Raw genomic sequence first — 26894 nt, 5'->3', positions numbered from 1 at the left:
AATCCACTCAAATTTACTGTTATATAAACATAGGAAAGCACACTATGAACATTAAAATTGCACTTTGGATAGATGACTTATAAAATAAAACCGTCTTAATCCCCAAAGGGAAATTCGGGTATGACGACGAACTGGACAGCAATTTGAAGAAATAAATCTTTATTTTTCGTACAATTTCTATGAAGAGTATAATTTCGGCCAAAAACAAACAAAAAAAAAAAAATATGTACACACCACTGTCTTAAAATTCAATGTGCAATGATTAAAGCAGAATTGATTGCACTGTGTATATGAAGATGAGGTCATTACCACAACTCATGTCCACAATCTGAAGAATGCAACAGGTACATATTAAACAGTAGGTATCTATAGGTCATTAAGGCAAAAGTGTGTCTCCACAATCATCTAACTACAAAAAGTTAGATGTCCGTGGACAATATAGCATCTGTTGTATAAATCTATATACACAAGGGAAGTAAGGATAAAGATCACTTGTGTGTCTTTTTTTGATGCATCACTTTAAATGTTTTCAAATGTTTCTACTCACAGCAACAGACTCATTTTACTATTGACAGCGAGCTGCAACAGATTCATAAGAGCCTGCAGTCCTCTACAGTACATTCTTCTACTGTCCTATGGCAACAGAAAAGATTTCTAACAGTCATTTTGATAATGAACAAACAATATGAACAGCATAAATACACTGCAGTGTTTTCTTTGACCATTTTATTCATCCATTTCTCAAGGGCAGGAAAGTATGTGGTCATTTAAATAACACCATCACAAACAGAAGGACAAAAACAGACATAGAAAATATACCTTAAATATATGAACACCTGTAAATAAAATAGTCAAAATACTTCCATGAGAACCTGTAGCAGTAAGGTGATCCCAGATTTTTCCCTCAGCACTGGTCAAGTTTTTTCCAGTTTCATCTAGGCCAGGAGAAGCTGCAGGTCAGTAAAGGCAGGTCAGAGCTGCATGTCCTGGTAGGTGACACAGGCAGGCTGAGGAGAGGTGGAAATGTGGACAGATCAGATTGCCGGTGCAGAACGGTCATTGGTGATGGTTGGGCGTAGCCTGACTGTGGCAAATGGATTCCCTCCCCTGTGAAAACACAGCAGAGATGAGTGATGAGTGCATGTCTGAGAGAGAGAAAAGGAGATCGTCTTGTTCATGTTCTTATGTGCCTTACGCGAGGTAAGCGGGCGTGGGTCTTGCGATGCCATTAGACTGGACTGCCTGTGGAGGGGAAACAGATAGACTATCACCTCTGAGTCATAAGGCCAGCACTTGCTGTAATACAATCTGTCACACAGTACATAACCATGACACATTTGCACTATGAATACATCAATCATCCCGTCTTCTGCCATGTTTGGAGTCACCCAGCACACATTTGTTTTTATTCCTAATGGGAACTTTAAATTCACTTATATTCATTTACTGGAGACTTACACTAACCTTAATGAGAACCACTACTTGCCTTTACATAACCCATGAATGAATGGGTGGGTGACTGAGAAGTGTGGGAGAAACAGCATTATCTGTCATATCATGAGACACTGTGTGGAATCTGGTCCTTCTAGAAATTCAAGTCTGTTCCACAATCAAAGAGCCACCGTATCTGAACACAGAGGGTTCACCACTGAATGTCAACATGTCACACAGCTAGAGCACAACTCATCTCCAATGATCTCAGCCACACTCATTTACTTTTTAGGTCCTGGTTAGACCTTGGTAAATATATGACAGACAGCACAACTGGGGTGATAAAAGAATGGAATAGACTGGGCACATAGATCTGTAACCCAACTGCACAAATATAGACACTGAAACAAGCACAAGAAGCTGTGGGTCACAAATCGGTATGGGGTTTTCTGCTGTGGCACCTACACTACATTTACTTATTTTTAACTTCAAAAACTCTAAAAGATTTCACAACTTAACAAAAAACATGACCATAAAATGACAAGGTAGTGTCTGAAACCCTCACTGTTATGGCTACTCCACACAGTACACTACAATTATACAGGTAGAAATGAATAAGGGACATAACCATGGTATAGTAAACTGTAGCCTGTTTGCCAGAATACGTGCTACACAACATGTAAAGTGTTGACCATCATAGCAACAAGCATTGCCCTAGAATTGAAATGGCTTCCAGCTGCAGCTCTGCAGACACTCCACTAGAGGTCAGCAGTGGATAACGTGACTGCTGCTGCAGCCTAAAGTGTTTCAGCCTTGGCACAGTCCCCCTGACTGAACACTTATTTCCCACACCCACAGCACCAGACTGTTTCACATCTGTCTTCCTCCTACAGACATTTGGATTACAAATCATGCAGCAATAATCAGAACAGGTTTGCTGTCTTGGTATGTTAAACATTTTATATCAACAGGTAGAAATGTCTACTGATACCAGAGGTCAGTGTGTCTGCTTCTATAAGTTTCTCTCTAGTCTTTGTGGAAATGATCTTTTTCTGCACAACCAACACCACTGCCCCAAGTCCTCTTTGTGATAACAATAAGCAAGAAGCACATTGTGGTACAGCATATATACTGCAGTGTCAACAAAGTTCATTAAAATTGCAGCCAAAAGCCACTAAGTAACCCAACACATGTGCACAAATATGTACCCATAACAACATTCAGACTCAGCCACTTATTCTGTCTATTCTGGGATCTCTTTGTGTGTCTTTTGAAAGAATGAAAGCAGGTATTTGTGAGACGTTAGGAGTGAATAAAGGATGCACTACCAAGCAAGTGACCCCTAAGAGGTGCTGAGAGACAGAGATATGCATTGAAGATGAAGAGACAAGTGTTTAGATGTGAAGAGAAACAGTGAAACAACATAGGGGGAAACTGAAAGAATGAAGAATGAGAGAGAGAGACTAACAGGAAATGTGGGTATCAGGTTCACCCAGAGTGAAATTCCACCATAATTCCTAACCAGTGGAGAAAAAAAGATGTAGGCAGGATGTAGACCGACAGGCTTGACAGTGAATACACACAAGCATGCTAATCATTTGCCCTACTACTCTATGTCTGTGTGTGGCAGTGGGTGAGCAGTAAATAACGAATACAGCAGAGGAAGATTAAAGTAATCTTCACTTCAATCTTTCATCTGTTAGGGATGAGAAAGGACTTAATGACTCTCTACTTTTACTCCCTAGCTGTGTATGATTAACTGGATGTAACCACTTTGTGTGTTTTTTCTTAATATATGTTGTTTTAAAATTTAATTTAAAAAGTTTTGAATAGAAGAAAGACATAAATGTGCACATACGTGGAAGGAAGCACATGCAAAGTCCAACATGTGATTAAAAATGTTAGTTTATCAAACACCTAGTGGTAGACTAGAAAAGCTGTCAGTGTGAAGTAAAGTGCATTGATGGTTGAGTGGTCGGGGCAGGGCCATTTAACCCTGACGTACCACAGCACATTCACATTCATCCAGCAAAGGGAAACTAAGAAAGCTTTTGAAGAAGAAAACCTCAAATTTGGTTGAGACTTTGCATTACCATGCAAATGGACACAGAACATGCATAAGGACAATACTGTAGCTATGTTGGAAAGAAGAAGAAGAATGTTAACATGTATGAGCACAGACCTATTTTCTAAACATTTGCTTCTGAGATACAGAAAGTGTCTTTCATCATTATACAATCTGAAGTAAGTAATGAAAATGTTTTGTGGTCCAGTTAAATCTGTCACAGATTTTCTAAATGTTTATTATGTTTTAGGGACATGGGGCTTGAAAAGACCCCAAATCCTCTGGGTGAGAGAGAGGGTATGCCCTGGGCTGGCTGCCAGTTGGTCAGTGGGCTAACACGCACAGACACATTCTTACATACAATAACACTAATGGGCAATTTAAAGTTCCCAACCCATGTCAGGCTGGTTTCACACAAGTAAACTGCTTATTCAAGGAGCTATAGATGCCTTTTGCAGTTTGGGTAACTTAATCCTCACAGAACAAAAAAGGCTTAAATCTGTGCTGTTTGTGCAAGAGGCTGGAAATACCCAGAATGAGCACTTGTCAGTCTGTCTTTGTGACTCACATGCAGCTTTGGAGACCTGGAGACTTACCCTAACCTTAACCACAGCCACTACTTGCCTAAATCTAACCTAAGACAAACCTTATATCATGCCATCACTCTGAAATTTAACTATAAATTTAACTATAACAACTTGCTTTATGGCCCTATAAGGGCATTGACTGTCAAGATAAGACAAAGCCATGCTACAGTAGGTATCAGGTGAGATGTAGCCTCACATTTCCAGTCCTGTCATAACACTATGGCAGAGCTGTGCCAGTAAAGCTGAAAAGTCTGTCAAATTCCTCTCTGCTGATTCAATTTCTTAGATCCTTTTAAAAGGCAGAGCTTAACTGTACTAACTGTCAGATAAATGCTCATAAACTGAATCACAGAGGTACTGACTGACCGTGTTGTGATCTGATGAGGAGGAGGCTGCAGAGGGCGTGGGAGAAGGCTGGTGGTTATTATTTCTGGTCACGGTGCTGGTGGATGAGGTGTTGGTCTTAATAGCATTGTGCTGCATGGTGTCAGCATAGTCCGCTGGAGGGAGCACCATGGTTGCCTCGTCCGTCTCTGTGTCCTGATGGTGCAGGTTGACCACACTCCTACTGCGATATGGCGCAGCAGACACACTGTAGAGAAGAAGGAGAAACAGGACAGATGATGAGAGGTTAGAGGAAGGCATACAAACAAAAACAGAGCACATATAAAGGTAAAGAAAGGATGACATATGCAGTGGAGGAGCAGACTGAAGAAGGGAAAAGAGACGTCACTTAAACTTGACTTTATGTGAGTTTCTGAGCTTGTGTCTGTTCGTCTGTATTTTTATCTTTAAGTCTTGGGTTCAGAGTTACAGATCAGAAGAATTTAATTTCAAAGTTGATGTTAGGCTTACTGAGATTGTAAGAAGATCAAGGTTATGGAATGAAGACTATGGGTAGTGGAAGTTCATCATAAGGACAAAAGTATGTGTTTGTGTGTTGTGTCCCCCGGCGCTGGTTATAATTTAAACTTTCTGTTTCCAGGACTGGTAGCAGTCAGCTGGCAGCCTCCATGTGGGAGGTGCACATTAAGAGCTAATAAATGAATTCAACAGGGATTAGTCTTTTCTAAGAAAAGCCTGGAGTCGACTCTGAACCTTCTCATCCATCAGCAACAAACATCATGTCTCATTTTTCTGGGCTTGCGTGAAAATGCAGATTTGATGGCTATACACTCTATATATGGGGTCTATGAATCCTAGAATTGAAAAATACATAGTGGTTTCATGAATGTCTTTGCACTCATATACGTTTAAAAATGAAAAGAACCAAAAGCAGAACGTGACTTAAGCACAGTAGGAATCAAAGGTTGAGAAAGGTGAGAGCCCCCCTAGGATCAGAAAGGTTATCGGTCTAACAGGAGTAACTAGAGGAAACACTGCCAACAATACAGATGGCTGCAACATGAAACCTGCTGGTGTGTGCGTGTCAGCTGGAGTCTCCTTACCTGTTGTTATTCACAAGCGGCTCGGAGAGTGCACGGCAATAAGAAGAAGGGAACCAGCCCCTCCTGAAAGACAGCCAAAGAGAGAGAAGCCAAATTAGGAATGATTACATCTGTACAACCTCTATATCCACTTTCATTTCATTCTGAAAACCTTTTCAATGATTTGTGAAAGGTTCTGCTGCTCTGCCCTCTATTCAGTGAGTCCTCCATCTATTAACCACAACAGACAGACAGAAAGACAGACAGACAGACAAAAGGGACAAAGACCATTACAAAGACAGATATCCTTCTTTTTCCCCCACAATGAGCATAGTTGATATATTACAGAGCTATTATAGTTCACCCTATAATTATATATACATAGTGTATGTATGCTTTAGTAACAATGGTGGTAAAAAGCTGAAATTCATCACAGAAAAGACGTCCTGGAGAAAGAAGCTCTCTGATGTGTCAGCGGAGTTACACACAAACCTATGAAGATTCTAGTAATTCATTCTTATGTCATTCTTACACACACACACACACACACACACACGGACACGCGCACGCGCGCACACGCACACACACACACACACACACTAAAATTGTAAAATTGTGATGAAGCTATTTAAATTATTAAAAGTTACTTTACTAAAACAATTTCTCTGCCTGGTCTGAATAGGCATGGCTCATTTAACATTAAAACATATTAAAAGGATTTTAGACAAGGAAGTAAAAGGTTTAGAGAAAAATGAGTAACAGTCTCTATCACAAGCTCAGGCCAAGGACTGTTTGTCATTGGGCTGTTAGGGTACAAGATTATTCATAATCAGCATGTAGCCAGTCAGCCTCTCTCACCATGCCAATAAATGTTAATATTTGCACATTTAGCTTGGAGATTAGGTATTTCCTTCATCTATGTGTGATAAAAAACTCAAGTACCACTGGAAAATACACTCCCTCGATTCCAGTACTAATGGTCGTGTTGGCCCAAGGTTCACTGAAGCAACATGACATTAATAAAAACTGGGATGATTGAACAGTGAAATTTACATAAGGAACATGTTATATGTCAAATGATGCTGTGGTGTATTACATCTAACCAGTGCATTTTTCACTACTGTGATTCAAATCTCTGCCTTCCTGACATTCAGCCTTCAATGCATCAGTGCTGCGTGTGGGTATCTGAATCAGTCTAGGCGTTGCCAGGCGAGTTGCTGGGATACACTATCAAAGCTGATATAAGACAAAGAGAGAAACCCAGCAAGAGGCCCAAATGCATCAAAGCCAAACCTCCTGCAGGACATGAAACCTATCTCGCCAGACGTTGTACTCTGATAAACTTGATGATATACACTTTTTAAGCCTTAAGGCAGTTCAGCTTAATACACATGCAGCACTGAGGCAGCTAGAGCAAAGTTTCACTTTGGGGCAGCCTCACTTTTGAAAGCAACTCAGAAATAATTCCTTTCTGCAATTGATCAGGATTTTGAAAATATTTGCCAGGTAACATCCCCTGATAGTTACAAAGATCAAACCTGATGAATGATTAAAATTCAAAAACACACTTCCAAGGGCTTTACATCAAATCCCTGTTTAAAAAGTCAGACATCAGAGACCCAGGGAGAGTGGGCTTAAGTTGGTGCCTGTCTGTGTGGGAGAGCAGGTGGTACTCTGAACTTCTCTCTGCTTCGCTCCACTCGTACATCCCACCCCGAGGCTATACTTTACTTTGATTTCCTTATCAGTGAGCGATCCAGCTCAGGCAGCACTTGACGAGCCTAGAGCTATGTGCATGCGTGTGTGCATGGTTGGCATAAGAATCAGGCGAGCGACCATCTGGCCAGTCAGGACAGCGCAGTCCAACTCATATCAATCACCTTACTGGTAGGAGGATGGACGAACATGACAAGGATGTTCCAGACAAGTGATGAGGTAAATTATAGTTAATTTTCACATACAAAGGGATGGTTTCTTAATGACATTCATAGAGATATGATGTACCTGAGGTAAATACATGTAATCAAGTCTATATACAGCGCACTTTACTTCATTTGACACATTACAGTCATTGGCATCACAAATGTATCCTAGACAAATGTAACATGTGGTACTCAACTCACTTTCCAGTCTTTTCCAGTTCACCGTACATCCACCCGTCCCTCTCGTCTGGGATGAGCAGGATGATAACATCGCCCTCATCAAAGCTGAGCAGTGTGCTGTTGTTGCCAGCAGTGTGGGGGAAGATGGTGCGCACGCGTGGCCTCTTCACCATATTGTTGAGACCTGTTGCAACAGACATAGACCTGGGGAGACCACCCTCTTCACTGTTGTTCTGGTCTGGAAGGGCAGAGGGGGAAAAAAGGTAAGGATGCAGAATAAAAGGCAGTTGTGACCCAATGATTTTGGGTCACAACACAAAGTCAATTTCAATTAAAAGTGAGACTACAAAAATAAGTATAAATGCCACTTATATATAAAACATATATTTGATCTTGTTCTGGTAGCAATGAAGGCAATGAAATGGCTATTAATCTGGGAAGATAATGGTCATTCACAGATGGCAGATATGTCTTGAAAAACAGGCTTTAAGTCACAAAACAGAGCCAATTGACAACAAGTGCCATATTCATATTACCTGTGCTGTTGTTGGTGGTTGTGATTATGTTGCTGGTGTTGTTGTCCTGGGTGAACATGTTAGCCAGAGGGCTGGTATGAGCCTTCAGAGCTGGAGCCGGAGGAGCAGTGATATTCTGTCACAGGAACATTATTCATAACATAAACATGTTGGTAACTGTGCAGGTGCAAGATAAGTACTATTGAAATATACCTAAAATGAATGTGTGTCACAAAATCCAATCCTCAATAAAAGCTAAACATAAACCCACTATACACATTTACCAAAATGCATGGAATTATAATAGTCTAAGATTTAAAGAAAACATACCTCAATAGGGCTTGCAGTATGTATATGAATCATAGATATGATCAGATATTCAATTTCAGCAGTCTTGTTTTCCCATCAACTCTACATTTTAAATAACTTTCTTGCATTAATATGCACTTTGAAACAAGCAGCAACATATCACAGGAGAATATCCTCATCATACCATGCTGCGCTGTGATGGGGAGGGAGAGGGCATCGGTGTGAAGGAGACCCGTGAGCGTAGTCCCTCAATCATCGACAAGATGCTCTCTGGCAAGTTGGTGGCATCATTGCACTGGTCCTGCCAGCTGCTCAGCTTTGCCGTCAGCATGTCTCTGGCCTGCAAAGTAAGCGTGGACGTAAGAAAAGATATTAAAAGAAAATATGAGTAATCAGTAGACATAATACACATTTTAGTCACTGTGGCAACATGATGCATCATGGGTTTTGGAATGAATTTTTTGGCTGGTGTTCTGTGATCAAGTCCTCTGTCACTTAAACTGCAATGTGAAGTTCTTAAAAGCCAAAAGACTTAAAAATCTTGATGACATGATTGGGCTGTGTCATTTTAACCTCAACATTAAGTCTAAAATAAAAATAGCTTTTCACCTCTGCTCTACCATAGCACAAAATTTACTGCATAACTTCAGCAGGAAGAAGTGAAGGTGGGTTTTGTACCTTGTCATGGAAAGAAGCGATCTGGTAGGAGAACATGCAGTGTTTGTCGACCAGGAAACAATAGCGTCTCTTCTCCTCCAGTAGAGCTTCCTTACAGCTGTCTGCGCTGAACAACTGCATGTCCAACTGACGGCCCGTTAGTGTTTCCAAGCACTGAAAACGTACACACATGGACATATGAACACAGGTGATATATATGTGATATGAAGCTTTGCATATACTCTACATGCAAGTCTATGCAGGGTGCAAAAGCAAATACATTTCATGTTTATTTATATAGACGGATGGTCTTTTGTCTTACAAACTCTGAATCTTAAATAATAATAATAATTACTTAAAAACCTTTACACAGTTGGTGTGTAAAAGTTATGCATCGCTTTACATAACTTAAATTAAAAACAACAAAACATATAACAGTGTTATAAGTAATAAAACAGTTTGCAACCTAGTAAAGTCTTAAAAACACACATTTTGAGAAGCAATTTGAAAAATTTCACTGCTTTTGTATGTTTTAGATTGTCAGACAGGGAGTTCCAGAGGTGAAAAGCCACTTTCTCTTTAAATGAAACTTAGACAGAGAGAAGATTTGAAGCTCCACTGTGGCTTGTATTAGAGTAATAACTGTAACACAGCAGAGAGTGTGACCATTAAGGTCTTTTAAAGGGTATGCAGTAAAATCTAACCATCAATTCTAGTAAAGAGAAGTCTTTGTTGAAAGCTGTGCTGTTTTGTAACAGCTGAAGGGATGAGATCATGTTTTGGCTCCACCCTGAACACAACAATTACAATAACCTAATTGAGACAATATAAAAGCATGAATAACCTTCTCAAGATCGGATTGAGAGAGAAAAGACCTGACTGTTTTAGATGCTTCTCAGTACATTCATGACTGAATGACTTTTGTTACTTCTTTATCAAATGTGAGGTCACTGTCAAACACAATACTCATGTTTCTGGCTTCAGGTTTCACAATTGTCTTTTTGTAAAGTCTGTACAGACTTTGGAGGATCAAATATAATGATTCCAGATATGTTCTGACAGATCATCATGTTTTATATCTTCCTGTGCAGATGGTTTGCAGCCTCTAGTCATTTTCACTGCTGGTTTTTTAAAGAACCCTAACAAGAGCTTACTGATATGAAAAGTTCAGGGTTCCTTTTGAATGCCCTAATCTATATCTTGCAGGGAGCATTTTTTTTTAGACCAGAGTGCACTGTATTTGCAGATTGGGCTGCATTTAGTGTTCAGTGAAAGGACAGCGCAATAGGAGGGAGATGGACAGGGCAAAGCAGCCATAGGGAGGGTTTGTCTTATCTACAATGTCAGGTTGGGATTATAAAAGGGTCAGAAGGCTTCGCGAAGGATCACCTTTGTGTTTAAGTGCTGCTTCATTCACAAATGAAAATTAATGCTGTGTTTCTGAAATAACATCTTTAGCTTTGAAGGCTTTTTAAGCTAAAACCTATTTCATCATGTTTATCATGTTGTTTTGAAAGAAACAATATTTCTTTGACGAACCTAGAAATGAAAACAAAGCTTCCTTCAGGCACATTTTTTTACTGTAGTAAATGTAGATGTGAGTAAAATAAATTGAGAATAATTGTTTTAGAATAAAAGCTGTATTAGTGTATTATTAATATAGTATTAATGTAGGATTATTACCACATTATTTGTTAACGCTACTAGCATATTTTAAGTGTGTTGATAGGAACTGGATCATTTGTATAGGACACAGCTACTGAAGTGAAACTAATTGCTAACATTACACATGCATACAACTTTCCTGATCCCTTGTCAAATCTTCACAAGTTTAATATCATCATCCTCATCCAACTGACTGGAGTTAGCACACCTGTAGTAGCTGTTAATAAAAAGTCACACATGCTCTCCATGCAGCTCATATAACTGCTGTCTTCTTATAAAGCCTTAAATAGCCGAGGGCTCTAATTACTGCAAAGCTGTGGTGGATAAAATTCATCTATATGCAAATTCATCTCAGTTTCTCATCAAGTGTGTCCACTATGTGACCGGAAACATTTAGAGACAGGAATGTGGACACAACCTGGCAAGAGCGTGTTAGTGAGGTCAACCAGATTAATGCCATAATGGTGTAAAAATAATGGAGAAAATTAAAATACTTCATTCTGTTTTAATTAGTTACTTAACTGTTCCACTGGGTGTGAGTAAATATCAACAGGGGAGAACTGAAACCTCAAGTCTGTCATTTCTTTATTATCATTATTATCATTCATTACTTGTTTTGATATTCCAGCATAGCTGTAATCCAACATGGGCTAATAATTATTTCCTCAACAACAGCAGGAAGCATAGAAACGACCTGTGTACACACCCGTGTGTGCATTCACTGACAAAAGCTAAGTAACTCTCAGCAGAGATGACATCATCCTAGTCCAAACAGTGACATCTGTCTGCTTGACAAAATTAGACTCACACTCTGTCTGTCTGTCGAATGCCAGGAAGTTCTTACTGATAGATTTCTCAGTATCCGTTATGATAACAGGTTCAGCTTTGTGGCTACATGTCAACAAACAAGCAGATGTAAATCTCTGAAGCAAACATACACAGCTACAGAAATAACAGCACGGATACATCGCTTCTTCTCCTTACATTTGTTCTCCTTTAATTTCTATCCCCATCTCTGTTTTTCCAGCGACTTCACTGTCCCCATACTCTGCTGCTCTAAGAGCAAACTTTACTGCAACTCAGAAATTATTAAACAATACCTGTTTGGTTGGTCTTCCTTTGTTGGCCCAAGATTTCATTATAAATCCAATCAATATAACAAAAAATGAAAAGTCCTTTCCCCATTTCATCCATTTGGACAGGAAAGGGAGTATGCCTGACCAGCTGTTCAATAATACTGTTTCCAACAGAATAGCTGATTATCACCAGTGGAAATACACTATATCCAAATGTATATTCTTCTTTTGCATTAGGTTATTTTATTTTTTTGTATTTAGCCCTGGCAAAATGATTGTTGCAATTCATGCCATTAAAGATAACATGAGTTGAACACCAAAAAAACGAGATATTGTGAAGACCTTTTCTGAACTGTAGAAGTGGGCGGCATAGTTTCTACCAACAACTGGATGAAGAAAAAAAAAAGGGTGAATGTGGAATACTATTTCGACACACACACACACACACACCCTTCTTTATCATTTTTAGATCTGTCAACACTGCAGGAAGGCTGTTGCTAAGGACAACCTATGTTTATCTGAGAACTATGGGTAAGAAAGAGAGAGGGATGGCAACAGAAAGATAAGACGTAAAGAAAAAAATACAACACACCTCTCCAAAGATAATTCACATTTTTTCCCTCTCTGACCTGTAACTACCTCGACACACCTCATTCTTACTGAAACTTGTTTACAGAGAGTAAAACATGCACTCAGTTTTTAGAGAATCTGTTTGTCTACCATTTAACAGTGGTGACAGCTCTGTCCCTTCATGATATATTTTTTAAATCTACTTTCTGACAGATTTCCTGGCTTCAAAGTCTCTTTGGGCTCTGGTGAATTGTCTCCTGCTGTAAGCTCCTGCCTCTAAGCCCTAACACAATATCTGCCGTTTGTCGACCCATCTCTGTGCTTGTTGGGAGTCCAAATCCAAATACCCAGCCTTAAATCAGATAAGTGAGCACAGCAATGAGAGAACAATCTGACTCATGGCCTGGAGTGAAGGTGAGGGACGTTAGAGGTGAGAAGGAAGGATAGAGGCATTTGGAACATGCTGAACATAAAGAAGAAAGACAAGAGGAGGAGGCAGGAGGGAAAAGGAAAGAAGTCTGTAATTACTAAGAAGTCACTGAGAAAGTGCTTATCATATTTTCAGAAGAATGGTCACAGCTTGTTTGTAGAACAACGTTAAGTTCTTAGATCATTTCATTTGCATCTAAAGTGTTTCTAAAAAAAAATTCTGCTAAAAAGAAAACACAATTAGGGCAACAAACATTTTTCATTACCAAATAATATTTCCATTAGTTGTTTGACCTATAAAATGTCAAAAATAGTTACTGAGTTAAAAATAAATCAGTGAACTGACTGATTATCAAAAATTATTACTTCTCTGTCACTTCAGCTCTATTTCATATAATGCTTATACTCAAAGTGTCAGCTGAGCAACATATACTGAGTAAACTCTTTTTGTCACTTTTGATCATCATGTAAATGGATCTGAGTTATGGGAAATCAAAGTCTCTCTGCCACTTTTAGGTGTGTTTATGTGTCAGAGAGGTTGGCAGGCCAGGGTTGACAGAACACGCACTCTCGCGCACTCTCGCGCACTCTCGCGCACTCTCGCGCACTCTCGCGCACTCTCGCGCACTCTCGCGCACTCTCGCGCACTCTCGCGCACTCTCGCGCAAACAGCCTGCCTGACTGGATCAATGGTAGGCATGTTATGTAACATATGAGGCTGCTGTTTTCTCAGGGTCGCAGCTTTGAGACCAAACTTGTGCAATTTTCATTCTGCAGAGTCACTGTCAGGGTGTGGTGGCAGCCTGTAAGAACTTAAACTGGGTATAATGACTTAACATTCCATTGTGAATACTCAGGCAAACCAGTGTGGGATATGTTTGATATGTATTTCTAAACAGACTGGAGGTTAGAAGTGGGACTAGGTACACAAACTGGACCAAAGGTCTTTTTAGTGGCTCAGGGCCTGTGTAGTTTTGAATACAGAGTCAGGGTGCTACAACACGGTGAGAGAAACATGCTGAAAACACATGTAATGCTTTTCTAAGGGAACTGACACATTATTAACCAAACATCGATATAAAACTACATATCAATCAATTAAACAAATGTGTCTCAAGAGGTATAAACACTTCTTCTGTGTGTTTGGCATGAAAGCAAAGTGTTTCTATGAGTGCAAATGTTCACATTAGCAATTTTTCTATAGTTGTCAACATACCTGTTCATAATTAGATGACTGGTGGACATTGAGTGTGGATAATGTGCAGCACCTGTACAGTATCTAATGCCACAGCAGTTTATAATCTGACCCTCTGGTTTCTTCATCACCTGCCATCTTGTTTGTGCAAATGAGTGTTGACTTTTTCCAGTGTGCATATAAAGCAGCAAACAGCAACCACAGAACAAAGAAAAGAGCATCCATGTCATTGTCAGTTGTCTGTAGATGTTAGCAAAACCCATCTCACCTCAGTTTCCTTGTTCTCATACTTGTTGGCGTTCTTGCCTTGGCTCTTTCTCCGCAGCTTCTTCAGGTCTGAGTGGGACCTCTCCAGAGAGTCCTGCTTCATCTTGTGCTCCATCTGGTACCTCTTAAATGTGGCCTGGAACAGAGGAAAGACACATGTGAACACTGGAACACCAGAAACACATAAATGAGCAGAAATCAAGCATAAATTCTCACTTCTACATTGACTGGCTCAATATTAATTTGCAATTTCAGTGCAATTTTTTAATCATAAATTATTACAACTGTTATTTCTACAGGATTTGGACATATAGTCAAATCTTAGCTTGTAGTATACTTGTATACAAAAATCACATTCATAAAACACATTATCAAGTATGCTTTTATAGTGTATACAGCTAATAAACCTTCAAAATGCACTAGATAACAAACCAATGAGAATTAAACAATAACAAAAGACACTTTTCTATGGAAGTGTGTGTTCTCAGGACGGGGGTGGATGACGTGCCGCTGCCACAGAATGAATTACTTGCATAAAAAGAAATACACTGTTGTGCAAGTACACACTCATAACACAAAAGCTACTCACAGTCATGTATTTGACATCCATGTCAGTCTTTTTCTCCAGCTCAGCTATTATGTCCTTGTGGAACTTCTTAAACTACAGGTGAGGAGGAGGAGTGGACAAGAGAGAGGAGAAGACACACTGATGATTAGAAACTTAATAAGAGAATGGAGTGCTGCAGTTTGTCAGCTTAGCTCTCGGCAGCACACAGGGAAAATATTGTAAGTCTCAAAGAGAGAACTGGAGAGTGATCATTTAGTGTATTGGTGCATGCGTGTGGGGGTGGGAGCCAAGTCCAAGGTTGTGCTTATGAATGAGTCAGAAACAAAGCGTGGGAATGCCCACAGACTGCTCTCGCTTTCTCCCATTAGTGTGAGGGTGTTGAAGCGCTCCCATCTCCACAGCCTTGTTGCACTGCAGCGTTGACACCCACATGAGCAGATAAATGAACCGAAAGACCCCATTACTGAAAACATGCAGATGACCACAGAGAGCCTGTCACACATGCAACACATACCCTTGTTGAAGTTGGCAAAAGGTTTTCCTCCATAATTTTCTTTGACCTAAATTGATGCTGTGACTCACATACTGGAATCCATTAACAAGTCAACCCACCTACTGAGGCTCTTTGCAACAATGTCTCAGAGGAGTGCCTCGCAACTTTTCTGCCCCGAAGTTCAAACATAACAAGTTATTTTCAAACTCTGGTGTTATTTGCTTTCCTAAGCACTAAACCGTGCAACATTTATGAAAAAAATAAATAAAAATGTGGCTACAGTTTTATGAGCTAATCTAAATGTGAGCGCTTGATTAACAAGACAAATGTAACCATTATTATAGTGTGGTGTTCAATTACTCAATTACCAAGAATAGTGCTCTCAGTGGGAAGGTCTTGAAATGCTGCACCATTCAATTAATGGATTAGTGAATGGACAGAAAATAAACTCAATTCACTGCTTCAAGTAATTTATCAAATAAAAATGTGAAACATCTGAATGTTTCAGCTTCTCCAGCATGAGATTTTATAGGTTTTTCTTGGTCATATCACCACACCCTGAATATTTTTTTTTTGACAAAATAATAAATTAAAAAAAAAGAAAACCTCAGGGTGTCTAAACCACAATTGTCCAGAATTTCTATAATTTTATATACTAAAAATTAATTTGTGAAATAATTTGTGGATTTGTTAATAAGGAAGTTTCATAGTTTAACTGTATTAGTATATAGTTCATAGTTTAACTGTCGATAGCCTAACACAGGCTACGATTTCCTTATGTACGAGATAACAGCTCCAACTGGTGTTTTCCTAGGGCAGGTTGAGGCCTGTTCACAGCAATGAAATTAACAGGTGCTCCTACGACCAAAACCTGTTGTTTCTCTACCTCATCCAACCTTTTTGTATTTTCCTTGTCCACGATGCCACTATAGGTGATGTAAGTGGGGAGGGAGAAGAGGCCATGTGTATTTATTAAGGGCGGGGGGAGGAGAAAGGAAGCCACGGACAGACTGTGGGTGCCACTAAATGATACTCGGTGAATTGTGCTTGTCTGAATATAAAGTATACTGAGCAATAGGTTCAGAGCATGACAGCATCAAACAAATTGCATTTGGGTGAGGCAGTGCAGTTACATAGCAATTAGGTAACAAGGGAATTTGTAGGAAGTGTGTACACAAGTGCAAGAATATATCAAGCACTCACATTTTCTTCCAGCTCGAGATGAACCTTCCTGTGAAATTCAGAAATTTCAACCAGTACTGCACCTGCCAGACACAGAGAACAAGAGAGGGGAAAGTGAAACAATGTGTGTTTTAACGTCTGATGAAATACATCCCAGCATTAATGCAACTGTTCAGTTGAAACAGAAAAGATCATGTTATCTAAAGATATCTTTAATGGGACACTGACAATGTCATGTGCAACCTCAAAAACCATTAAATGTCAGTCAGCTACAGATTATGTTACAAAGAATTTTCTTCATTAAGATGAAAGGAAAATAAGTACATGTGCCCGACCAGAAAAACTGGACCCCCTGCTGTTCAGCTTATCACAAATAGCTCAGATGGCAGGTGGCCACAAATTATAACTTTGTCTTTGCACATTGCTCCCAATAGTAATTAAATTAGGATTATGGAGCACAATCATCATGTGGAAAATCTAATGTCCTACCTGCCTGTTTCATCATAAAAATCCTAATCACCCCTGAAGTGATAGTATTTAGGGAATATTACTGAAGTGTTTTTTTCATGAAAACAGACAATAAACTTCAGAAACAAACAACCATTGCATCACTACAAGGTTTCATGAATATGACTCACCATAAAGCTACACATAAAAACAATTGCTGTTTTATTTATTGTTGTTAAAGACCTTTCTAAGACTATAAATTTTCTAATGAACCCATGTTTCGTGCTATTATGCAATACTAAGAGCAGTAAATCTACTTTGAGCCAGATGGCCTTCAAGCTTATTTGTGTTTCTTTCTAACATACTGTCCATGCTCTGGATAAGACTGTTCACAGATTGAAATGGCTTCTGCATGCATATTTACAAGTCCAGCTGGTCTGGTCTATTGACAAACACCATTTTAACACCTTTCAGACGACTGCTAGACATGCACAAACAAAATGTATGTGGGCCAAAAACTCTGATACCTTGTCTTAGCACAGATGGAGGGGTAAATTTCTTGCAGGAAGCAAAACAGAAACATGATGAAGAATCAGCAAAACTACAGCAGTTGAAATGTGGTTGCATATTACAACTGTTCAAACAAATGTTTATTTTGCTTTGAGTTTTATGGAACAGCCAATCATTTGGAAACTGTCCTTTGAGAGTCATACTACAATATAGTAATATTCTTACTGTAATTAACAACAGAAAATGTCTTTCTTAAATATAAATGCAGGATGCAAATCATCAGAGTGGAAACTTGAGACTCAGTGTAATGACTTTTCCCTGACACTGAGCTTTTTCCATAGACGTTCATTTTCTGCAGTGACTGAATGGCACAAACCCTTGAGGCATTTTCTAAACACAACATTTCCACTGCACAGATACAGTGGCTTCTGCTTCAGAGTGAATTTGTCTGTTATAAACAGACCTGGGTCATCACGGTCTAGGTGAATATTCCAAACATTTTTATTAAGATTTTCAGATTTTGCAGAACAACTTTGCAACAAATTAATTAATGTGAAAAAGAGCTGTCTACACAAGCCTCAGAAAAACATTTTTTCTAAACATTAATCAAATGCAACATCTGCCCTTGACAGTAATTCTTTGTGTTCAAATACAGTAAGTGAAAATGTCCATAATTAAAAAGAGAGAATTTCATCAGTGACGGTGGCAGTGTGGTGGAAAAATCTTTTATCAATATATTGACACTTAAAAATGTATTGTGCAAATCTCTGACAACTGTTCAACAGGCTGTCAGTGTGAGGCATCACTGGGACCTGTATATTTATCAGTCTGTAAACACTGCCCTTCCCCACTTCGTCTTTCCACACCTTGCCTTATGGCAATCCTCATTCATTCAGTGCACTTCAAACAGATAAAGGCCAAATGATCATCCCAGTAACTCTGTTCTTTGACAGAGCAGGAGAAACAGGACTGACAGGGGAACAAAGTGTGGGATGAAGTGGGAGGGGAGGGGAGAAATGAAAGTCAGTTAAAGAGGTATGTAGTGAGGCAGAAAAGGGTACAGGAAGTACTAAAAGTATGAAAGAGCTAAAATATGAAAAGAGACAAAAAAAATATAACAAAAAATGAGTAGAGTTGTACAATGAAAGAACTCAATGAAAGAAAAAGAAAATGAATTACCCACCCCATTAAGCCAAGTTAAATGTAAACCAGGCACTAAAATGACACATCTAACATTAACGTTCCCTTATCTTACAAAAGGAACAACGTAATATCAGCAGGTGTGGTACCAAGTCAAATACCTGACAGACCTGTTTATTTGCAGGGCACACAAATAGTGAGTCATCAACATATCGCTAGTATATCTAAGTAATAAAATCAATGCAAATGTGTAGTGTTCCTGATTGCAAACGAAAGCATTAGCTACATTAAGGCTGCAGGAACCAATTATCTTTTTCCAGGTGTTCACACTCATTCGTGGATTGTTGTCATAGTCTGTATAAAGTGTTGCTGGGCAGCAGATGTGCTCATGCAAGCAAGGTGTGAGGGCAATAGTGTGTCATGATGTGAATAACACCAGAAGCAATACCCCACCATTAGCTAACAAAACCAAACTGAGATAAACCCACACAATACAGCCACGTTTACCCAGGATGTAAATGCGTCTGGAGTCTTGGCTGAAAACACTGATCTCTGTGGAGCATAAAATCACTATTGCAGCTGTGATACCTGTTACTCAAAGAGCCTGATAACAAGCTTGAGCAGAAAGTAAAGTGACACTTTGGTGTTAAGAGTGAATGCAAATGGCATTATAGAAAATCATCAGAAATTTTGATTAACTCAGACACAGCACCAGTTAATATGAAACCAAAAAGAATATCTATTGCAAGACAAACTAACATGCCATGGTCTGTTACAGTAATGATCCTGTAGGAGAAAAAATACACTTCTTTCCTTTTCTTCCCTAATTTTCTTCCCCATCCATGATGTACTAAAGGATGGGTCATGTTTATCTGTGTGTGTGTGTGTGTGTGTGTGTGTGTGTGTGTGTGTAGAAAGACAGAGACTCAGCCTTGTCATTATAAATGCAATGTATGAACAATGATCACTTGATTGCAACAGTTATAATAGTAAGAAATGGCATCGAGCCCTGTACAGACATGAGCTCTGTAGCTCATGTGAAGCAGAGATAATGTAGAAGAAGTAAAGAAAAATAAAGAAAATGTATTTGGAAAGTGAAATAAATAGAAGTGAATGTATGTAAAAAATAGAAAGAAGAAAAAAAAAAAACTGCCTCATTCGAACATTTTGCTGGTAGCATGCAAACCGGCCCACAGTTCTTCCACTGTTTTTGACTGTGGGCAAAATAATCCTGGCATCGACGAGAGCCACCTGACACACCATGCAAACATGTTTGGATTATGTAAAGTGGGCCTCATTCCATTTGAACAGACCAGGACCATCAAGGCACAGCGTATTTATGTCTTTAAACCTATAAAGCTGTTAAAGGACAGAACTGTATGAAATTAAATCCCCTGCAGACAACAGAATGCTGCATGGTCAAGGAGTCTCACATGCTGTTAAACACCCTTCTGATTTTCAGGCAACAATGTGAGGTCCTTGTCAATGTTCTCCAGCATCAGAAACTCAGTTCAAATACAGTTAGAAAATACAGTAGGACTCTAGATAGTAGGTGTGTGTCTCCATGTCTTGCTCTTTCAAAATCCTAATTCTTGTTTCTTGTTTGACTAGAACAAAACAGGTCAGATTATCAGCTGCCTGAATGACAGAACTATTGACATTTGAACTTTGGCAGAGGAGGAGGAGAAAGGAATTATAGGTAGAAGGAAGAAGAACGAGGTGCACCGTTCCTCCATTGCCTCTCAAGAGTATCTGGTTTCTGGTTGACTACGCGTCACTGGAGCTAAGGTTTCTGATGGGGGCAGCTTCACTATGGCCATGGGCAGCTCCGAAAGAAAAAGCAGAGACTTTATTTTAGTCTTAAAATCCTGAGAGCAGATAGTAGTAATAGCAAATAGCTGGACTACTTGACTGGTTATAGGGATATTGTAATACACAATCCAGTTAGAATGTATTTGGATTTAAAGGCATAGTTTCTTAGATTAGATGACTGCATGTGGTGTGTTTTTAAATCACTCCCTGCTCTACATAATCCCCCATAATGACTCAGACTAAACTCATCTGCTATGAGACCAGAGTGTGTCTGTCTGTTTCTCTCACACAGGGATTAGTGGGTAATGGAGTGAATCCAGAGGTCAGGGGTGAGTGTGCTCAGCCTTGGACAAAATGGACTCTTTTAATGACTTAGATGAACAGTGATAATAATCATGAGTTTGTTTGTGTCCCTCCCTTCATTTCCTCTTCCCTTCCTATTACAGGAAACATATTCCAAGCTGTACTCACCACAAGAGGAGAGGATTTACCGTGTAGTTCTGATCATGATCCTCTTAAAGCAGCAACCAACAACAACTTTGCGACCATAAAATCCAGGTGAAAATCAGTTTAAACTGATCTGCCTAAGACTGAGACTGTTCATCACCTGCTCATAGATATTGTTTATGTCTAGAAGATACAATATTTGTTCACAGGGTAGGAAGGTCACAGCCTGATTGGAATACAGCAGAGGAAAATAGTTATACCCACAACCTGTGCACAACATCCAGCAAACCATCCAATATCACTATAATGATTTTCCAGTGATCACTGACAGAGCTGGTTGCTGAAGGTGCAGAAGGGACGAGTCTTAATCACAGTTGAAAGCACCAACCATCTACTGCATCTGAACACAGGTGGACCAATGAAGGGACAGAAAGCTGAGCTCACACTATTTTTCACAATAGGAATCTAATGCAGCTAAAACAAATTCAAGCTGAGCCGCCAAAGTTCTTCATTAGGAGCAATTTGCAACCTTTCAAGTGTACATTGGCTGAATGCTATGAGTGTTTCATATTTTGGGATGGAGTATCACTTTAAGTGAGCCAGGAGACTGAGACCAATACAGCACCAGGTGGCTCTTACCATTGTGCTACTGAATTTAATTAGCTGTTTTGCTACTTAATGGCAGGGGACCTGAGAGACATACAGCAGTTAAATCAAAGTGTGCCACTAGTGACAGTGAGCTAGGATGCCAGACATCTCCTGACTGCAAATGAGCCCGTGGGAACTGAAGCCTGGGGAGATGGTGAGAAACCAACAGAAAACCAAATAAACTCCGTGCCACATGGAGTTCTAAGCTCTAATCATACTACCATGCTTTACCCTGTGTTTGTTTATTACAGCTTATCCCATTTATCCTTTGCTTAGATAAACATGTCAGTCTTTCATTTCACTGCTTGATAAAAAGCAAAAGTATCAATGTGAACTTTAGAACAACAGTCATATAAAGGGTACCCTGTCTGATGGACACTACAGTATGTAGTTTTCAGCTAATACTGCTAAATTAAAGGCATGGCGCAAAGAAGCACCCCTGGACACGAATTAATATATTCTAAGACCCAAATGAGATAAACAACTATTTCAGGAAAGGAGGAAGTTACTCTACAGTCTAGTTTATTCCAGCAGAGAGCCAGAGCACAGGGTGACATGGAAACTTACCTAATTCTCTGGAGACAGGAGACACTGCTGCATTCTCCCCAATTTTAGATATGGCATCAAAATACAACTTTCCCGCCAGGGTCATTGCTGGGAAAAAATGATAAAACGATTGTTAATGTTTGACAGAATGGTCTGGGAAAATACGGGTTTTGTAACACCTGTTGAAGACAACCACCTAAATGTCTGAAATCTGACTGCTCTTCAAAAATGGCCATAAAATGTTGAGTTTTTAACTCGACTAAGTGAGCAAATGAAGAAAAAGATCAACTCAACTGTAGAAGCCTTTACTCTTGACACCCTCCAACAACCTAGTCATCTGTTTTTCTAACCCAAATGATATTTATTAGTGTTGCAAACATGCTCACCAGCCACTGATTTCTCATAGTTCTTGCCCAGGTTGACCAGGTTCCTCAGGCCTGGGTTGAACTGTTCCATCACATTCTGTCACACGAAAGGAGAAAGACTGATTGTTGTAACTTCATTCAGGGGTTTCTTGCTTTGGTTTGAAACGCATGAGGTAAAAGGTCAGTGAATGTCCTCTTGACTGAGTGACACCAGACATGATTAAGGTAGTGAGGAATGAAATACACACAGTGATGTTAAACATGGCTGACTATCCATTAACAGAAGTAACTGATGCAGAGATTCATCACACATGCAGTGTGAAATGGTTCACAACACAGAAACTGAAGAACTGAAAAGAATAAATGCAAGACAATGAAACCATAAGAAGGGAGGAAAAGGCTTTTTACACAGAAAAACCAGTAAATAAAGGCTCTCCATTCCTAACATACCTGGATCAATGTCACAGAGTGCAGCAATCATTCATAATATTCCCTCAGACTAAGCACTTATGTCTGTAATTACGAAGGTTTTTGAGCTGCTGAGTTTCTTCATGAATCATAACTTTCCTAGCGATGCCTGTAACAGGCTAATGTTTTAAAGTAGGTTAACGTCGGTTCACACCCAAGCCCAGAATGCAGGGCACTATGAAATTCTGGTGAAACCACTTTAAAGCACAAATCGCAAACCATGTTTGATCCCTATCATGTCCTGGAATGATCACCCACTTCTGACAGAGATTTGTCAATAAGTGACATATAAGCTACAGATAATATTATATAGACAAAATGACACTCAGCATCACCTAATTTCCTTATTTGTGAAAAATGCAAACGATGAAACCATCTAACAAACCATTTTCAGCAGCAAAAAAAAAAAAACGCACAACTCGCCACCCTGCTCATGTAAACATACAGTATACTGGGATCCTGGGGCTCTGCTGTTGATTATAGCTGCAAACCAGAGGTGATGGCTGCTCACAAGCTTGCTGTATAATCTTACCACAGAACACACAGAGCTAGCTAAATTATTAAACCTGGAGTCTTTTTCCTGCATTTCATCACACCAAGGAGCTGTGGGGCTGTCCTGAGAGATAAAAGTTATTCACGAGCGCTAAATGGTGCTGAGAAAAATCACTGAATCATCCTTTTCTCCCCCAGGCCTATTTAGATGGCACTCTTACATTTACTGTGCCACCTGTGGAGTGCAGCATGTAGAGGCTGATTAGGTACATCTCTTGGTGGATTATATGGTAAATCTAAATTTGGATTACATCTGATTAATTAGGATTTTTTCTCCATTAACTCTGTACTCAATTTAAAGCAACAGACTGTCTATTAAAATAGCTTGTAAAACACTTTCTCCCGTAACCTACAGTGCAAAGGAAAACACTTTAAAAGCACCCACTTATCTTTAGTAAATAAATTCAAGTTAATTACTGGATGGCACATATGGCAGAGTGCACTACATTGCATGGCAAATGATGCTGATCAACAGAGGCAGCACTTTAATGAGGAAATGGCACTCCTAGGGTGGGACTAGTCTCCTCAAGCGCAGTGATCCAAACATACATAACAGTTCCTGGCTCTCACATCCAACTGTTTTAACACTGTAATCTATTTCTACCTCTACAGATATAAATATAAATGATGAATTTTCATACATACATATACACAGAGCCCAGTCATCCTCCAGAGGAACAGGATCCTAATGAAATGTTAAAAATAACTTCTTTAACTTGTGTTAGCCTACACATTTTAGCCTATCATCAAGGTAAACTAATTCAAAGTTGGGTCACTCCATCTTTGCCTGTACTATCAGTGCACAGTTTAATATTCAACTCGCTCTGCTGCTCAAATAAACTGAGGCCAATTAAAAGCACCTGACAGACGCTCAGCCGGTGGAGGAGCCGGCTGCTGGGCACTAAAGCGCAGAGGCGCAGCGGGGAAAAGGTGAGGTCTGTTTTCCTCGTGTCCTGCTCGCACCTGTTGTGTTCACACTAGTACTCACCTTGTATGTACTTTCAGTGAGCTTGTTCACCTCGTCCGTGCTCCTCGACATCTTCAGCTTGGATCCCTTGCTACGACCGACAAAATAATGATAACAATAAAAATACAAAAACAACACCGGCGCCAGCCACAAGGAGGTCCAAGAGGAAAAAGTGAATAAACCTACAGACACGTGAAATTCCTCATCGCCAACAGGAGACGCAAAACGCACACTTGCTATGAAAAAAATCTACAAGTGGGAGAGAAAACAAGCCCAGTGGAGGAGAGTCCAGCTGTGTTTAGCTGCTGCTCTGCGTGTGCGCACGAAAAGGCTGAGCTGTCAAACTTGTTGTAGGTGGTTACAGGGGAGGAGGCCTGTGGAGGTAGGAAAAGGTGGACAGGTGTCAAGCTAATCTGAATATTAAAACCATTCACTTTTCCGGTCGGCTACGCTTTCAAATTAAACCACTTGTCTAAACGTATCTAGAGGTTGCAATGCAAAGTATCACTCTGAAAATTACAGCTGTTAAGTTTTAGCACATATAAACAGCCTTATTTTGAAAAATAAACTTAAAAAAAAACTAATTTGACTGGAAAGACCAAGAAGCCACGGGCTTCAACCATGGACCAACACAAACATATGTTGAAAAGTCAATACTGCAAGATACTAAAAAATCAGTTATTAAAATGAACATGAGAAAGACAACAAAAAAGACAATTGGTAGTAATGTGCTATAGGAATATATCACACATATCTTAAAAATGTTTAAAGAACATTGAGCTGCACATTTTGGTTATAATAAAATAAATAAATAATAAAAATAACATTTATTAGATTTAGGATTGCAGCTTATTCAAACATTTACTATTTCGATTAGAGATACTTAGTGGTTTCAAACTTTTGATGCACCCTTCAGCTTTTTGTGTAATCCTTTATCATTGCCATTTGCTTTCTTCTCTGAGGTTGTATGTTTTCAGCTGGTTTCACTAATTACTATTTAATTGAAGATTTACTCTCGATTCTCCCGAGTCATGAAGTTGCTCGTTTCTGTTTTATGCCTTTATTTTGAAAGCACTAGTTCAGTAATGCTCTGCATCCTCCTGTCTAGCTTGACATTTGCTGCAGGTGGTAGGAAAGGTGGACAATAGACTGAAAACTGGAGACTGGCGCTCCCTGGAGGCAACTAATCCACAGCACAGAGAAACAAAAAAATCCAGATTAACTATTACAATTAACAGTATAGGTACAAGTCCATTCCTTGTTTTACTCTTTATTCTTTCCCTGTTTTCTTTAACCTGGTTCATCTCATGAATATAGAAATACAGGTTTTAATGAAGTCAGAGTTATTCTCATGATTACAGCCAACACTTTTAAATACAAGTTACATGATCTGCATTTTATTTATGTTTATATGACAGATCAGGACATTTAGCAGATGCCTGATGGAACACAGTTGTTGTCCTAAATAAACTGTTGTTTTGAATCCTGAGTCATTTAAATTTTATTTCCAACCAGCAGCATGAAGAACAATTAACATACACCTGACAGTAAACAAGAGAAGTACATGACAGGAAGTTACATGATTTCACCACTAGATGTCTCTCATGGTAAGATGATTTTCTCTCAGCTAAGAAAAGCTTCTTTATCCTTAAGACACGAAATCATTGTATGCAACCATATGCGTGACAAAATGTAAAACTTCATCGTGCTTTTCTTTTTAATTTCATATTCAATGTCCTGAATATTTTTGAATATTTCTTTTTATGGTTTGTGACACACTGACATAATCAATACCAATATATAGCGAAGGCTCACAAACTTTCTGCACTTTTTGTAATAAAGTATTTCGACATCTTGCCAACAAATCAAACAAAGCGCTGGCAAATATCACAAATGTCAATTGTGAAAGCAAACATGCCAATTCTTTGCTTTGTAAATGTCACCTGATGTTAAAACTTTGAATCACTCCCTGTGGCTATGGGGATTGACAAAAGGAGCTGAATGTGAAATGAGATTGTACCCTCAGGCTCTGAACACACACCTTTGCTTTCAGCCTTAAAATGCTGTAGGGTGACAACATAATTAGTCGTCAAGGCCACTGTTTGAGTGGTATTCACTCTTTCCTGTCTTGCTCTTATCTCCTGCACCATGACTGTCCTGACAACTTCCCACTGAGCAATGTCCCTGTAGAGAGGAATCAATACTAAAGGAAGAGAATCCTGAATAAAGCAACATGAAGGTCACGTATAACAAGTCACTCAGATTTCTTAACGTCTGGAATGTACCTTCTTGCTTTACCTATGAGAAGTGAGGTAATAAAATAGTTCTAATGTGCTTTAAATTTAACAACCTTCACATGTGCAGTTCAGTATATTTCAGTATCTTCTTTACTTTATCAGTGATTACGTCAGTAAGTCAACTAATAATAACCTTTGTGAAACTGTCAACTAATAT

General features: G+C 39.3%; 1 protein-coding gene across 1 annotated transcript; it reads right to left on the bottom strand.

The window, feature by feature from the left end:
- Positions 1 to 911: 911 nt before the first annotated feature.
- On the bottom strand, positions 912 to 24767 carry baiap2l1b (BAR/IMD domain containing adaptor protein 2 like 1b). The gene is made up of 15 exons (XM_026326195.1): positions 24627 to 24767; positions 24462 to 24531; positions 22475 to 22550; positions 22110 to 22196; positions 16560 to 16621; positions 14885 to 14956; positions 14297 to 14431; positions 9115 to 9267; positions 8621 to 8776; positions 8149 to 8263; positions 7634 to 7850; positions 5532 to 5594; positions 4450 to 4675; positions 1196 to 1242; positions 912 to 1107 (listed from the first exon to the last, which is right to left on the bottom strand). Exons 1-15 carry the CDS (start codon positions 24644 to 24646, stop codon positions 1035 to 1037), a joined length of 1572 nt encoding a protein of 523 aa, XP_026181980.1. The 5' UTR covers positions 24647 to 24767; the 3' UTR covers positions 912 to 1034.
- Between the last annotated feature and the right edge of the window lie 2127 nt (positions 24768 to 26894).

The sequence above is a fragment of the Mastacembelus armatus genome, chromosome 8 (assembly GCF_900324485.2).
Source record: "Mastacembelus armatus chromosome 8, fMasArm1.2, whole genome shotgun sequence".
Classification (NCBI taxonomy): domain Eukaryota; kingdom Metazoa; phylum Chordata; class Actinopteri; order Synbranchiformes; family Mastacembelidae; genus Mastacembelus; species Mastacembelus armatus.
The sequence above is the reverse complement of the archived record's forward strand: the minus strand, read 5'-3'. Positions and strand labels throughout refer to the sequence as shown.

Coding starts and splice junctions, on each gene's coding strand:
- baiap2l1b (XM_026326195.1), bottom strand. CDS start 24,646: ATGAGGAATTTCACGTGTCT. Junction 16,622..22,109: donor TCCTGTCTCCAGAGAATTAG/GTAAGTTTCCAT, acceptor TGTGTCTGGCAG/GTGCAGTACTGGTTGAAATT. Junction 1,243..4,449: donor CCTCATCAGATCACAACACG/GTCAGTCAGTAC, acceptor TCCCCTCCACAG/GCAGTCCAGTCTAATGGCAT.